The following is a 15,519-nucleotide window of genomic DNA, read 5'->3' on the forward strand; positions in this document are numbered from 1 at the left end:
GTGTTTTGCATTTGCACCTGTGTAAAGTTGGTTTCGTTCCCTCGCGGCGACGAGAACCGCTCGACTCAAGCGTTGCTTTGCCCGTGTCTCTGTAGGGACCCTCATCAAACATGCCCTGTTCTGCCTGCCTTTTGTAACTGATTCTGCTTGTTGTCTCTTCTCTCTGTCGTGAACAGATGAAATCGTCCGACATCGACCAGGAATTATTCACTGAAAGTTACTGCAAAGTGTGCAGCGCTCAGCTAATATCTGAGTCCCAGCGCGTGGCCCATTACGAGGTAGGATGCTCTTTGGTAACTCGGCTCTGTCGGTTTGTAACTCCTCTGTCGCTGTCTCTTCGGCTGCGTATTTTATAGGGCGGCATGAGCCACTGCATTCCTGGGAAGTAGCAACACCAGCATTTAATGTTCCTCCCTGAAAACTCAAGATTCAAAAGGCTATCTTTACTGGTGGCGTCTTATTCTGTAAATGATGTCATTGCAACGTTGTCTGCGGCATGTCTGTTTTTTTCTTCTGTCTAAATTTGCAAAGTCAGGCTGCAATTTGAACAGGACTGAAAGCTAGTTTTCAAAGAAACCTAGTTAGTGAGGAGATCAATTAACAGTTCAGCAAAACGAACTCAAGTTTTAATATTAAAACTGCTGCACTATGGTTTCCTGAGTAGGAATCACTGACTGTGCAGAGAATAGATTAGTATTTGTGAATGTATTTAAGCACTTAAGAGGTAGGCAAGCAATAAACAATTAGAACGGATATATTATTAGAGACATGTTAGAACAGCAATTAACAGCACTGCATATCTTCAAAACAAAATTAAATAAATTCTTATTAAACAAGGGAGGAAATTACTGAGGGATATGCTGCTGTGAAATTCTTCAAGAAAGGAAACCCACTGCCTCTCCGTGTCTCGGCACCTGCTCCCTGGGGTGTGGGAAACGTGCACCGAGCAGTTCTGCAGCGGCGCGGCGTAAATCCTCGTCACGGTGAGGGGCTGTCTCGGCGTTAACCCGGCAGGAAAACAGCAATTTTCTCATTCGTGTCCAGATGAAGAGGAGGGCGCAGGGTCACTTTGCGTGATGGTTGTGCACAAGGGGTTGGAGTGCAGTCAGGCACCCTTTGCATGGTATTAATTGTGTAGGGAGCCGAGGACCGTCCTCCCCCGGTGATGCCTGGCTGTGCGGTCGGTGCTGTGCGGTCGGTGCTGTGCGGAGGAAGGACTTGTGATACCGTCCAGTCTCTCCTGGAGGACTCCAGGAGAAGCGGTGATGCATGTGGAGAGGCTGGCGATGAGGGACTTCTTGCACTCACGGGGGCTATGTGGCTTAGCTGCCTTTTTCCCCTGCTTTTGGATACGCAGAGACTATCGGTGTCTGCAGTATTTCAAGAAGATCAGAATCTGTGCTAAGAGGCCTGGAAGATGAGGTTTTCCCCAACTTTTGCTCTGATTCGAGTGTTTATTGATGTGCAATGGGTATACGGGGGAGATGTTTGTCTCAGTGTGGCTAGTGGAGACATGCAAGAAACTTAATTAACGTACGGTATCCGAGGATGCTGTGCTGCATTAGTAAACAATGTGAACAATAACACGCATTTACTTGTAAGGCACTTTACGTGTCTGTTTTGGTGAATTTCTTAAGACACCTCCTGTAAACGCTCCCCTGCCTGCCCTCGGTGTGCAGCACAGATCCCTGGCAGCCGCTGTGAAGTCTCAGGCTGCAGTTTTAGGGACACCTTCCAGATCTTGATAATGGGCGATGCGGATGCCAAATCTTGTCTACAGGAGGCAGAAGCATTGCCGCAGAAACAGGAGTAGCGCCTGGTGAGCGACGGGGTGCTCAGCCAATCTCTTTTCTCCCGCGCCTGTAATTGTAGGTATGAGCTGAATCATTAATTCACAGCAGATGTTTTTGAAATGTGGAAACAACATGGTTTTCTGTTGTGTATTTCTAGCGTGGGGTGGTGTGCTCATTTGTCATCCCCTGTGAAATCCCAGCAGACGCTGTAGACATTCGGCACAATAATGTCATTACCTAACCTTGCCCGCTGGGTCGCATAACGTGAAGCAGAGGGATGGAGAGAGCGAGCCGGGCAGGGGGGCTGGTCCGGCCCCGGCTGGGGGTCTCCTCTGGCGGTCCCGCAGGCTGAAGGTGCCTCTGTGCCACGCTTGGCCGTGTCCCCGCAGCAGCCTCTGCTCTCGTCAGGGAGGCTCGGCGCTTTGGACCGTCTGTCCCGGTCACCGCTCTGGAGCGTGCCGCACGTTCTCCTCGTTCCCCGGTCCCAAGAAACCCGCGGACGCGGTGAGAGGGCTGAAGAGCTGCCCCGAGGTTTTGCGGGGAAGGTGGTGCTGGGTGACAGGCGTGCCCCCGAGGAGCCTTCGCTAGGTGCAGAAGAGTCGTGCCCTCGACGTTTTCCTCTGCGCGGCCGATGCACGAAGCCTTGGGGCTGCCGGCAGCTCGGTGCAGCATCGAGTCTTGCGGGGGAGGTTCCCGAGTCCATGTGCTTTGACTGCAAATGTGGACGGAAAACAGCTCTGCAGCGCTGCTGGCTCCTTCCCGATGCGAGCTGGACGGGGTTTCGAGAGACCTGAGCAAAAATTTGTAGTGAGTCACTTGTTAGGAGAACTTGGTCTCTTTTTCTAGTCAGACGCTGGCCAAGCAGTATGCGATTTCCCCATGGACGTTAATCATGGAAAATTATCGGAGAATAATTTCTGCAAATAATTCTTGCTCTGATGCTGTTTCATAAGGAGTTTGGTCTGAGCATCTGCCCCGCAAATGGAGAGGGCTGTTCTTTCTGCCAGGCACCTGCTTCGAAGGTGTTTCTCTTCCCTGGTGAGATGAGCAGATCAAGTCTGTGGTCAGAATGTTCACTTTTATAACATCAGGATTTGCAACACACTGTTCTTGAACAAAACTGTGGTGTTGAATGTACCTGAGCTCCATCCTGCCCGAGACTGCCAGCCCTTGCTGCAAGCCAATTAGTTAATAGCAGGAATGTAAAATTCACTGTTTCTTCCTGATTAAAAAGTAGCTGGTCACAACTTTCACACCTTTTTTGTTTGTTTGTTTGTTTTTTCTTTTCTTCTTTCTTTTAAAAAGCACTCTATGGTCAAAACTGATTCTTTTCATAGGGAAAAATACCAACTTCAGAAGTCTAAATTTTATGCAAATAAATTTTCTTTTAATCTTCTGAAGTTGCTTTGTTTCAGCTTTTTGATTGAAAAAAAATACTGTCGATATCAAAGCACACAATAAAAACACAACATAACTGAACTTTTTGCACAGAGCAAAACTTTTCATTTTGGATTGACTTGAACTTTATGGGGAAAAGCGAAACACTGCAAAATAGAAATTCCATACTGGTATGGTGCATGCAGGTTAATCAAAATAGTTCAGTGTTTCCACCCAGCTCAGCGTGCTTGCTGGTGTCGGGAGAGCCGTGTGGGGAAGCTTCTCGCACAGCCTGGATCCCGCCGTGCTCCTGAGCGTTCGGTTCCTTTGGTTTTCCGAAGGAGGCACCAGCCGATGGGGAGCACGGGCACTGGTGCACCTCGGTGCTGGTGCAGCCCTGGGGGCTGCTGGGGCTTTGGGGCTCCAGCCGCGCCAAGAGGCAGAGCAAAGGGGTGTGCGGAGCAAGCTGAGCAGTGCGCTGAAAGCTCAGAGCTGGTGAAGGTACCTGCAGAAGAACGTACTGGAAACCAGCAATCGCAAGCTCCCGGACCGTGCTGGTAATGCATCTTCCTCCGTGGCGTGGTTTGTTTTGGTCAGCAGTGCCCTTACTCTTACTGAGCCGGAGCTTAGAGAGAAAGGGAATTTATCTGCTGCCTCTCTAGTGCTGCCGAATAAGATCCGCAGCCTTTGTGCCAGGCACTAAAATCTTGGCTCCTTTGTGCATGCAAAATAAGACATTTCTCTGTAAGAAAATAGAGGGAAACAGCGTATGAAAGGGGGATGTTTTTATCTTGCCAAACAGGAATAGTCAGTTCCAATCGCTGTCTTGTCTCCTTCTCGAAATCATCAACCGGTAACTCTTCTTTTCTTCTGTGCTACTTTGCCAGGAATAAAAAATAATTTGATGTCAGTCGCACAATATTAAGTGGTATTATTTCCAAGGGCAAGCGTAGAGGAAAAATGACAAAAGAATCAGAGTGTTTGCAGCACATTTTTGCTTCCAACTTGACGTACAGCAAAATACTGCCCTTATTTTATGTGCTTTGTGCAACTGTGTCTCTGGCTTTGTCTGATATGTCTGCTGTGCCTTTGCTCTCCTTTCCAGCCCCGTGAAACTGCCAGGTACTGCTCTTCTACCTGGGATTCACCTTAGGGTAGAGCTGATCTGAGTAGCTGGCCTTGGGATATTGACTCATAATGAAGTTGCAGGTGCCCAAATGAGAAAATGCCTTAACAAGCTCTCTGCATACTGTGATGCTGAGTATCACAGGAGGTTGCTTTAAAGATATCGGTTAGCTTCCACGCAGCGGTAAGTAAGAGATGAGACCGATCTTACTGGTTGTTGTCAATGCCTGAAAGATCATGCATTTGAATATTTTAATTCTTAAAGCAAATGAATATCTTAATTTGTCCCCTGAAGTATCAGAAAACTCCCTTCCCATTTCTGCTACTGGAATAAAGCGTCCAAACACGGATGTCTGATAAAATCCCCGCTAGGTAATAGCTTGCTGTGCTGCTGTGATGTGCCAAGCATTTCTCATGTGCATTGGCTCTCCCTTTCCCCCCACGGAAGGAACAAAGAAGAAACGGGATGACTGATTAGATAAAGAATCACAAAAAAGGGCAGAGTGATGCAGTACGCTCCAGGCGATTGCTGGCCGCATCAGGCAGGTGGTGGCCAAACGTGCGGTGCTGTCTGGTGGAGGGAGGGTATTTCAAGCCTCCTCTCTCGCTCGTTTGCCTGCTGTCAGGTGTGGGGGGACAACAGGCAGACCCCTTCCCGACAGGACTCTTGATCTGCACCAGCTTGGGACCAGCCTCTTCCTGATGCTCTTTAATTGTCGGTGGCATCAGCCGGCTCCTGCGGTGTCCGTGGAGTGGGGGGATGCCCCGGTTGTGCCACGGCAGCTCCCTCCTTCCTCGGCCACCTCCTCCTGGCAGCGTGGGGAGGGTCGGCTGCGTAGCGAAGGGCACGTCTGCCGGCACCCTCCTCCCGCAGCATCTTCTGCGCCGGCCGCGGAGATGGGGAGCGTCTCGCAGCCATCGACCTTTTTGCTCTGCTTCGGTGGCACAGACTGTGTGTCTTTCAAGCACAACTTTGAAACGAAGGGATTGATTTTTTTTTGTTGTTTTTAAATGACATCTGTGGGTGGGAGAACCAGAAGGCAGCTACCCAGCAGCGTCTGCACCTTCGCGCAGAACCCTGTTTGAGGAGTTGAGAGAGTCTGTCAAAAGGCTGAGATTCAGAGTACCCTGCAGCTCTATCTTGCATCAGGCTCCTGTAACTTTTATCAACAAAGCATCACTATTCAAATGCCATTCACCCCTCAAAGGTATTGCAAAGAAATAACTGAGGCTGCTGCCCTGTGATCAGGAGCTCTTGCGGTTGTGTGGCTGCTTTACCAGCTGCTTAATATGCTCAGCAACGGCTGCTGCCCTCTGCACAGGGAAGAGGGTAGGAGGAATCGGAGAGGGTCAGAGGGCACCAGTGATTTGGGAAGTGGCTGGTGCCACAGAGCTTGCTAAACAGGAGGAGAAGAAAAATAAAATGTACTTGCCGCAATGCGATTGAAAGTCTGTGCCCCAGAGATGAGTTCTTCCTTTTCTGTATTTCTGCATCTTGCCTCCCTCTGGAGTGGGAAGCCTCTTTGCTGCTGGATACTCTCTAGATCACCCATAATTTAAGGCTTCCTTCCAGCTCTGTCTTTGAGAGGGGATGTATCAATCATTTTGGTGAGCTGCTCCGTAAATTTAAAAAGCTAAGCTTTCTTAGTTAGCTCTGAGTCCTCATCTCTATATAGAAGTGTTCACAGCCATTAGGAAGATGTTACCATTTATTTTCAAGTTTCTCCTTGAAAATCCTGCAGGAAAATTACCAAATATGCAAAGTTGCTCTCAGATTCCACCCTGAGCTGCATATTCATCACCACATTTGCTCCTCAAGCTGCTATAACACTTTTCTCCATTGTAATCTTTATTGCTTCAGGTGTTCAGATGGTGCTTTGCTTTTTCATTTAAAATTAAGAAATACGCCGGGTCTGTGGGAAGAGAAGCCCAGGAAGGTGTCGTGTGAATGTTGGTTCATGTCGTGAGAAGAAGGAATGATGCTTAAATGCTTGCGGTGAAGCCTGAATGGCAGGGGGAGGGCAGAGGCAAAGTGTATTAAAATTCAAATGCAGAGGAAACTGGGGAGAACAAATAAAGTGCCGTGCCCTTTGGCTCATCTCCAGAGCCGAGTGCTCTTTGGAATTTCAGACCCTGTCTCCCGAGCGAAGCAGGCGAGCGGTATCGACAGCCTCATCAATACTCCTTGTCTGCGCGGGGCTGGAGTGGCGCTCGGGTTAATCTGCTTCCAGTTGGGCCATCCTTCTCTGGGAAACTGCATAAAATGATGGCTTGTCTGAAGGAATAATAAACATTGTTTACTATTGGCACATTAGCGCCTTAAGGATCAAGATGTGTGTGCTCAGAAAGGCAATCCTGTGCCTGAAATATTAATGCAGTGGAAGAGCACATACTCTATTTAACAAAATAAATGCTGCGCTAGAACACAAGGAGCTGGAATATTCTGTGTCTGCTGTTAGCTCCCCACACGAGATGCTGCAGGCATTTCCAGGATGGAGGAATGGAAAGGACGTGCTTCAGCTGGAAATAAAGACTACACAGGGCTCTCGTGTGTCAGGGAGTCTGCTGATGTTAGTTGTGTATTATTGAAGGGAATGCAACGTTTGCTAGCAATGCTGTCTCTCGTATCTTCTGCCACTGCTGCTGCCTACTTGCCAAGTGGCAGTAACCTGTAAATACTTCAGAGGACGAAGGAGGAGGGGATGTCCTACCTGTTGTTCCTATGTCCTTCCCCACAGCTGCTGAGAATCTGCTCTGCCGTGGTCCACACGTGCTATACGGTTTTAGTGGCTGCTCAAAAATTACTGTTATTCTGCAGGTTGTGCTGGTGTTTGGTAGGAGAACCTTGGCTTGAGGAGAAAAAAAATCGGGCTAAAGAAATCTTTTTCGTGGTTTAGTCGCAAAGATGATGAAGGTACTGTTCTGTTTTTTGTATGTGCACACATAGACCTTCTGCAGTTTGCCTTGGTACCCAGTTATGTCATGTTAACAGCAGCAATTAAAATACGGTGAGGTAAATGTGGCCACACATTGTATAGGAAAGAGATACACGAATGTCAGTGTTTCACAGCAAGGTGCTCATGCTGCCTCTTCCCTTTTCTGCCTACAGTAAGTATAGACTCACCAGGGCAGCATTAGCTGCTGAATCGCAGTGTGCTTCAGGAAACCGATGTAGATTAAATGGTACTTTACAAGGCTCCGTGTTACTACTCTGTTGTCAACGTTAATGGCTAAACATTATTTTTAATGCACTCCCAGTGTCAAAATCTATCACTAAATAGCAGCAACAGCAAAGCAGATAAAGCCCTATCATACAGCTCCCTTCCAAGGTACCTCTGTGCAGAGTCCCATTTCTGGCTAAAAATAGCTATAGTTCAAAAAGGTACTTTCACAGCAGTAATAAAATGCACTGGGCATGAGACCCTGGGGTTAGCATTAATGGAGAGGCACAAGGGATGTCACATTAAGCCTACGTGGAACGAAACGTTGCTCCGTTACCCAAGACAGACCTGCCCTGGCCAAGGTGTCCCCAGGAGAAGTCCCTGCAGCTCTCGCTTTCCTGTGGCAGCCCCTTTCTGCTCCCGATGCACAGGAGGGCACCTCTTTGTTCCGGGTATTCGCTCTTGCTTTTCTTTAATATTTTAAACTCACAATCCTTGTTAGGATTTGGGTTTCAGGTGTTTGAAAGCAGAGTCTTTAGTTATAGTCGTGTGTTGTGACAAAACCCGCCCACGCGCTGCGCCGGGGCTGAGCGGGCTCTCAGAAGTGACTGGCACTGATGCACTTTAAAAGTGATTTGTTTCAGACTCGTAAAGATAGAATGGGAACAACAGCAGCGCTGCTGGTGCGTGCTGCTCTGCAGAGCCGGTGCTGGGTGCTTGTGTGCGGAGGAGACGTTATGTTTGTGTTAACTCTTCTGTTTCCCACTTGATACCAGGATGGTAGTTCTGTACCAGCAGTGAAGTTCATCTGCACCTCGAGCATCGGTACCCAATAGCAGAGCGGCCCGAGCTGAGAAACCTGAGCTGCAGCTGCTTGACATCAGTTGGCTATGGGCAAACAGCAAGGGTTAACTTGCCGTACGAAGCACATTTTGGAGGTTCCCACCCCGCTCGCTCCATCCCCTGCGTCCCCTTTCCCTTGGCGTGTTCATGGGGAGGTGCACTGCCTTGAAAAAAACCCCTAAACACCAATGGAGAAGTAAATTCATGGTTCCTTAGTCTAAGTGTAAGATCCACCTGCAGAAGAAATGTGAGGACGCGAGATGAGAAGGGACTTCCAGTGCTTTTGGGGAGGAACAGAAGCCTGTGGGCGATGCCGGGATGATCCCGGGTGCTGGGAGGCAGGTCCACGGGGTACCAGCAGCCTGCGAGCCAGGTGCTGAGCCCTGCTGCTCGTGCTACACTGCTCTGGCAACGGGCTGTAAAGAGAGTTTTATTTTCCTCCTGGCAGGGTACACAGCAATGTTTAGGACAAGAGATACTTTGACTACAATCAAAATCAATATAGGAAGTGGTATAGTTAAAGATCATAGCTGGAACGGTGATTCCCAAGACAGAAAATTCCTGCCTTGCTGTTCTGGAGGTCTGCAGGTATCTGTCACACCAGGAATCGCAGAGCCGAGCCTGGATCCATCTGGATCGGCAGTTGTGAGGGAGCAGGGCTGGGTCCCCGGGTGGTACTCCGGCCATGGGAGATGGTCTGAGGAGGTACCCGTGGTACCCACCCACGCAGGGTACCGGGGCTATCCACCTGGTTTATCTGTGTGATGGGGACTGCACAAAGGGTGAAAAACCAAAGGCAGTATTTTCTCTTCCCTTGAACAAGCGCGGTTTAGAAACCCTTCTCTCAAGGGCCTCCCGGGCTGGCCGCCTGAGCCCTCTCCAGCTCTTTGCAGCTTTAGTATTTCAAGCGCAGCAGGAGGGAGGTGGATGGGAAAGGGTGTTTGTGAACTCTCCTGGAGGAAACGCATTTCATGCGGCCACGGGAGCTCTGAGCTCACGCTGCACAGAAGGATCTAGTGGGTGAGACTTTTCTCTTATGAAGGTGACTGAAGTAACAACATAATATATTATATAATTATAATTAAAGTTGTCAGGCTTGGACTGGATGCTTTGACCCCATCCGATTGCAGAGCAGGAGATGCGGCAGGCCCTCACCCCATGCGAGTCGCTGCCTTTGGCTGCAGCAGGTCGGTCGCTGCTGTTTGTTTTACTTGGAGCTTCTGACGTCTTGTTTTTGCATTTTTAAAACTGCAGTGCTCAAGATTTGGGAGAAGCTGCTGGGGCCTGTGAAATGCTCCCGTGAGGCTGTCGGTGACCCTGGTGAGGGGATCCACGCTCAGAGTCGGCTTAGTGAGCAGGGAGAAATGCTCACAAATTTAGAGAAAATGAAGTGAGCTAGTGGTTGCTTGGCTGAATAGATCACCAGTAATTGCCTTGGCATGTAAGCAAATCAATGTCCAAACCAGTAACACGTCTACCTGTTGCTTTGAAGAAGCCAGTTTCATGGGGGTGAAAATTCAGCTGTGTGCAGTTGGGAATTACGGGCACGTATCTGTGTGCCCAGAAAGTCACAAGCATGAGTAGACGCTTTTTAAAAAATTAACTCACAGAGGAAAAAGGGGAAGTGAATAGAAATGACCATAAATTATAAATGAGGCTTTGCAAAAATTACAAAGGGAGAAAAAGGACATTGGCACCCAGCAGCGTCTGGAATAACAGACGGGAGTTTGTCTCTGCGGTGAACAACGGGGATCTCGACAATAGTGTTTGCTGGTCGTGTGGGTAGAAGAGGCAAAAAAGGGAAGGCGTTTGCTGAAAATACTTCTGTCCTCTATTTTAAAAAAAAGCAGAGGATGTTGTTATATCACAGAATGAGGAATAAATTGGTTCTGTTCCAGCAGAAATTTGGAACTTTGTTAGGCAGCGATTATGAAATCAAGAATGTTGGTTTTTGAGTCAGCAGGTCCGGTAATTTGCAAGCAAGTGCTTGAAAAGAGCTGGCCACGCTCTCTGCGTCGTCACCGCTGATCCTCCATGGATTGGAAAGTGGAGGAAGTTTCCAGGAGGAAGGCGAGTGTGGAGCCAGGCACGGCAGCACCGGGGGACCGGCATAGGGAGCGGAGCCCTCCCAGCTTGGCATGGCTCCTGAGCAAAGCAGGCTCTGGAAAGGGACTCGAGTATGCAGCTTCAGGAGGACAATGTAATTGGTATGCTGCACGAGGTTGAGAGAACTGGGTCTAGCCAGAATAACTTTATCTCTTTTGATGAGATTACAAGTAGGGCCAATACAGATAATAAAGTTGGTGTAATCATATGACTGCATGTTTCATGGCAATTTAATTAAGAAACTGCCAGCATACAAAAAAATCAACACAGTACACGCTAAAAGGATTAAAATCCAACCAACAGGCTTCTGAAAAAGAATTTATTACAAACTAAGAGAAGCCACAGCCATTCGGGCTGCCATGACAGTTCCTTTCTTCGTCTCCCACCTGTGTGTCGCTGCTGGTGCTCGGTGCGGCCGCGTGTCCCCCAGTGCGGTGGGTCTCTGGTCTTTGGCTGGAGAACAGGGCACGGAGGAAGGAGAGCAAGAGAGGAAAGGCAGACCGACCGAAAACATGGTGCTGCCAGCAGAGGAGTGAACAAGCAGATGATAAAGGGAGCTATGGGGAATAAAGAAATTAGATCAGATGCAAGCGCAGCGTGAGGAAAGCAGCAGAAACGGTTGATTTGAACCTGGCGAGGGGGTTGGGGGTACAGGAAGAAATCCCTCGCAAGATGGTGAAATGTTTTAGACTGTCAGGTCAGCTTAAATCAGCGGTGCAAAGTGGGAGCGGATCCCAGGGCCAGCGCAGGCTGCAGAGCTCCGGCTGACCGGAGGGCAGCCCGCGTCCCCCGGGCGGACTGCGGGGTACGGGGGGATCCCTGAGCGTCTGTGCAGCCCAGCGAACCCCGGGCTAAAGCCTCCACTGGGGACTTGTGACCTTGTAAAGGGAGACGTGCCTCAGTCCTCCCCCGGGACGTTGCTGCTGTTGGTAAATTTACCGAGAAGCTGTGAAGTTATGACGGCAGCGAGCAAACCCTCCACGGGCCAGGGTGAGCGGGGCTGCGGCATCTGAAACCGGCTCGTCCGTGGCTCCCAGGGTCCTGCCAGCTGCCGCTGCTCCCACAGAGACGTAATTGTCTCCTCTCGCCACGCTGCTGCTCGCTCTGGGCAGAAGTGTGCTGCAAAACTCGATTTATGCAAAATCAAATTGCATTTCATAGCACAATTTAGCTCTGCTTTGCCCTTTTGTGTTTTAGGGTTGAATTGCCGGGACTCTGCTGCCTCTGCCACAATACTCGGTATTAAAATAGGTTTGATATAGACAGAAATGATCCATTTATTTCTTTTTATTGATGAGCCTTCGTACAATAGCACATGAGAGAAGTCTGCAGTTGCTATGTGAAAACAGGCTCTTTCTAAGCTTTCCCCTCCTCCCTGCATAGGGATGGTTGTTTTTAAAGCATACAGTATTAAGTTAGATTTCTTGCCTTCTAAAGGAGTTGTTTCCAGACACTAGAGACAGAGAATTCGAGTGAAAATGCCTTTGGCCTAACATTCTGTAAAGCTACAAAACAAATATTCACAGGCACAGAAATACTCTCCTAGCACACCCCAAGATAAAATTGTGGTGGCTGTTGATGAACAGGCAGGTATCTCCAAAGGCAGCGTTCTTGTTCCAGACCATGGATCGACAGACGTGTCAAGGTTTTGTCTTTTCTAAGGCTTGAACATGTGGTGAAATGGATCAGAATGGGAGCTGGATGTGCGCTGCTCCCCCTTTATCCCGGTTTCCCGACTCCTGTACGTGGTTCTTCCTTTGGCCCTCTTGCCCGGGGTAGCTGTAATAACTCGGATGACGGTTGCTAGCAGATGCTCAGCTGGCCAAGCCAGCCCCTGCTGCGAGGACAACTCGCAGGGACCTGCTCTGCCTGGGCTGGGCGGCCGGTTGGGAAGCAGCGATGCTCGAGCCGGACTCGCTGCCGTGTCCCCGCTGCTTTCGGGTGTCCTCCCGCTGCCGTGTCCTCCAGAGCTCCTTCGGACACGTGGGACCTCTGAACGGGACGGCAGAGCCTGGCTGGAGCTCAGGAGCGCGGCGAGTCCCTCCGGCGTGGCGGGGGGCTGTGCCACCCCCTCCCTGGCACTTGCCCTTCTCGCGCCTCAGAGCTGCAGATTTCAAGTTGCTTTGCGGAGGGGAAAAGATAACCCGCAGGGCTGTTTGCGAGCGGCACGCTAAGAATAATCACTTTGCTCTTGCCGTGGTGTTAGGATGATAAATACACATGTAAATGTAGAAAACACCAGAGATAAAATGGGTGACAAATGGGCTGTGCTACCTCCGCTCCCTGAGAGGGAATGAGATGCTCGCTACGTACTTGCAAAGGCCAGGGATGATTTTAAGCTCTGCTTTTATAACCGTAGGATAATAAGGCTGCATAAGGAGCCATGTAGTTTTAAATTATGCCAAACGTAAGTTATTTCCTTACCTTAGTGTTCATAAATCCAAACAAATGCATAAATAAAGGTGAGAGGTGTTTTACAGAAGGCTGAAACTTCGCTGCCTTTTAAAGCTGACATTTGGACATCATTTACGACGCAGCTGAGTGCCACAGAAAAGAACACTAAAAATGATTACTGTTAAAATCTTGCCTTTTCATCTTACAAAAAAACCAACAAAAAACCCACCAACTTTTTAACCTCTCAATTCGGCAGGCTATGGTTCTGCGCCAGTAGGCATCCTGAAGTGCTGGATTAACTCACCCGAGGGAAGAGCCTCGTGACTGTGGGAAGGATGATTTGAGGCTGGCTGGCTGCTCCGAGGGGTGTAAGTGTTCAGTAAAGGAATTCAGCTGAAAAGCTCTGGCCGCATCGCCTTTACGGTGTGTTTGACTCTCCTCCATCCGTAGGTGCGAGGGACCGCGGTGGCTTGTCCTGTCCCCTGCCCTGTGCGAAGGGGCCAAGCCATCGCCTGCCTCCCGGCGCTCTGCCCGGCGTGCAGACCTCCACGAGGTGAAACCAGCCGAGCATCCCTTCAGACAGAAAGCAGGAGCGCTGCCAAACTCTGAGACTGACTTCGCATATCTGTCCTTTGCATTTCGAACGTTTATTTTGTCATTTCTTAATTACGTCGTCGCTGTCTGGACTGCTAATCGCTGGTAGCTGAAGCTTTTGGGGTTTCCTTTGCTTAGCTCTGACTACAGCAGGTCCCATTTTCTAAATGCATGCAGGAAGACGAGTTAGGGAAAGATATTTGACATTATTTATCTTGACTGATTTGCTTCATTAAAAAAAATTATTGCATAGTCACATTTATGCATACAAATATAGTTCTCTGCAAATTTAGCTCCAAGTTCACACCACAGGAAAAGGAATGTTCCAGAACATGCTAATGATAATTTAATATTTTAAAATTGCAAATCTGTGATCTGAAATTATAATATTGTGGTGCGTTGCTCTGTGAGGCAATCAGGAATGGAGATTCAGAGAAAACATTTGCATAATAATAGCTGCCGTGCATGTCGGGGCTCTGGATGCAGGTATTTAGTAGTTGCAGGCTTTCCCCCCCCCTTACATCTACTGGAAGACAAGAGCTGGCTGTAAGTTAGTGTTCTGAAGGTTTATGTCTGTGCTCCTGCTGGAGAAGCTTTTAAATCTTCCTTTATGTTTTGCACATCACAAGGATTGCTTTGTCTGTTGATGCTGGCGTGACCGGGACATCTCTAGTCTCTCCGTATCCTCACCTGCTGGTATCCTGCCCGAAGGCAGCGTGAAACCTGCCCGGTGTGTCCCTCGGGGGAAGAGTCTCCTCCAGGCATCCCTCAGCTCTTCCCGATACCTCTGCAAAAACACAGGTCCCCTGAAAACTTTCCTGCGGTATAAATAACGTTTGGCTGGGTGCCTTTCTTGGGAGAGAGTACAAGAAGTACCTGGTCGGCTTTGCTGCGGGAAGCCAGCCCTCTGGCTGAACGGAGGCTGCTTACCGGAATTTGGTACGAAGGTTTTGGGACCGGTGACCACGGCTGATGCTGGAAAGTGCAGTCTGCGTCCGTCCGCTGTGGTGGTGGAGGGTGATGCTGGGCAGGACTCGGGAAAGCAGAACTACCTCGGAGCGGTGCCCGGGCTCTTGGGGCTGGTTTCTGCAGCAGCAAATGTCAGGTCGAGCCTGGGCTTTCCCCTCCTGGCACTGCTTAACCTGGAGCACAAACCCTCCTGTTTTCACAGCCGTCTGGAAGGTTTTACTGTTCAACTCCCCTTAGAAACGCTCAAGAGAGGAGAAGGGGCTCAGGCTTGGGGTCCATGTAGTCCTTATCCCCTCTCAGCAGGGCCAGCATCAGCTGCGTATGAGGAAAACATTAGATTTCATAATACACAATTATCTGATAATTCACCCGTGGGAGAAATTTCTTTCAAACCTTTGGCAGGTATCAGTGGGCGTATTTCCTAGACAGTGAGGTTTTATGCCCCTTGTATATTTTATTCTTCTGTAAGTGTAGGAACTGTGGATTTCTGCTCATGTGCGCATCTGATCCCTCATGATGCCATCATGTCTCCCCCTAAAGCTAAATAACACTGATCTTTTCAATCTCTTCCGCTATGGAAATGGTCTGATAACAAATGTTGCTCTTCTCTCGCCGCCTTTATTCCCACTGTATCTTCAAGGGGCTGCAGACAGCAGGACTTAGCAGCGAGCGGTGAGGGTGGACCATTTCTCCTGCTAATGGCAGGTGTCATAATCATTCCACTGTTCGTTTCATCTCGGTGGAGAGCTCTGTGAAACCTCCGTGAAATGCAAATGTTCCTCACCTGGGTCTTTCCCCCTTTTCTCCTCCCATACTGGATACATATATCAAGGGGATGTGAAATCTTGTTGCAGACTGATGTTGTGTGCACAGCAATAGAGCCTCTTGCTTTTTGTAACTTCATTTCTTGCTTTTTCTTTTCTTTTTTTTTTTTTTTCTCCAGAGTCGGAAACATGCCAGCAAAGTTCGCCTCTATTATATGCTTCATCCCATAGATGGAGGCTGCCCAGCTAAAAAGCTCCGGTCAGAAAACGTGGGTATAATTTAAGTCCCTGTTTACTCAACTGCTTTGTGAATCATTGACTCTCTGCTACAACGTTTTTTCTGTTACAGCCGCAGATGATCAGGTACCCAGAGGTAACATTTAGATTAGCTGA

General features: G+C 49.0%; 1 protein-coding gene across 2 annotated transcripts in view; it reads left to right on the forward strand.

Moving 5' to 3' along the window:
- The window catches only part of ZMAT4 (zinc finger matrin-type 4), a 69,581-nt gene that overhangs the window by 19,447 nt on the left and 34,615 nt on the right, over nucleotides 1-15,519 (forward strand). The window contains exons 2-3 of one of the 2 annotated variants that reach the window (XM_052805843.1): nucleotides 177-278; nucleotides 15,306-15,395. In XM_052805843.1, the coding sequence (XP_052661803.1) occupies nucleotides 177-278; nucleotides 15,306-15,395 (192 nt within the window). The remainder of the gene's footprint in view (nucleotides 1-176; nucleotides 279-15,305; nucleotides 15,396-15,519) is intronic. The other variant, XM_052805844.1, reaches the window with a different exon arrangement.

Source organism: Harpia harpyja, chromosome 13, assembly GCF_026419915.1.
Source record: "Harpia harpyja isolate bHarHar1 chromosome 13, bHarHar1 primary haplotype, whole genome shotgun sequence".
Lineage (NCBI taxonomy): Eukaryota > Metazoa > Chordata > Aves > Accipitriformes > Accipitridae > Harpia > Harpia harpyja.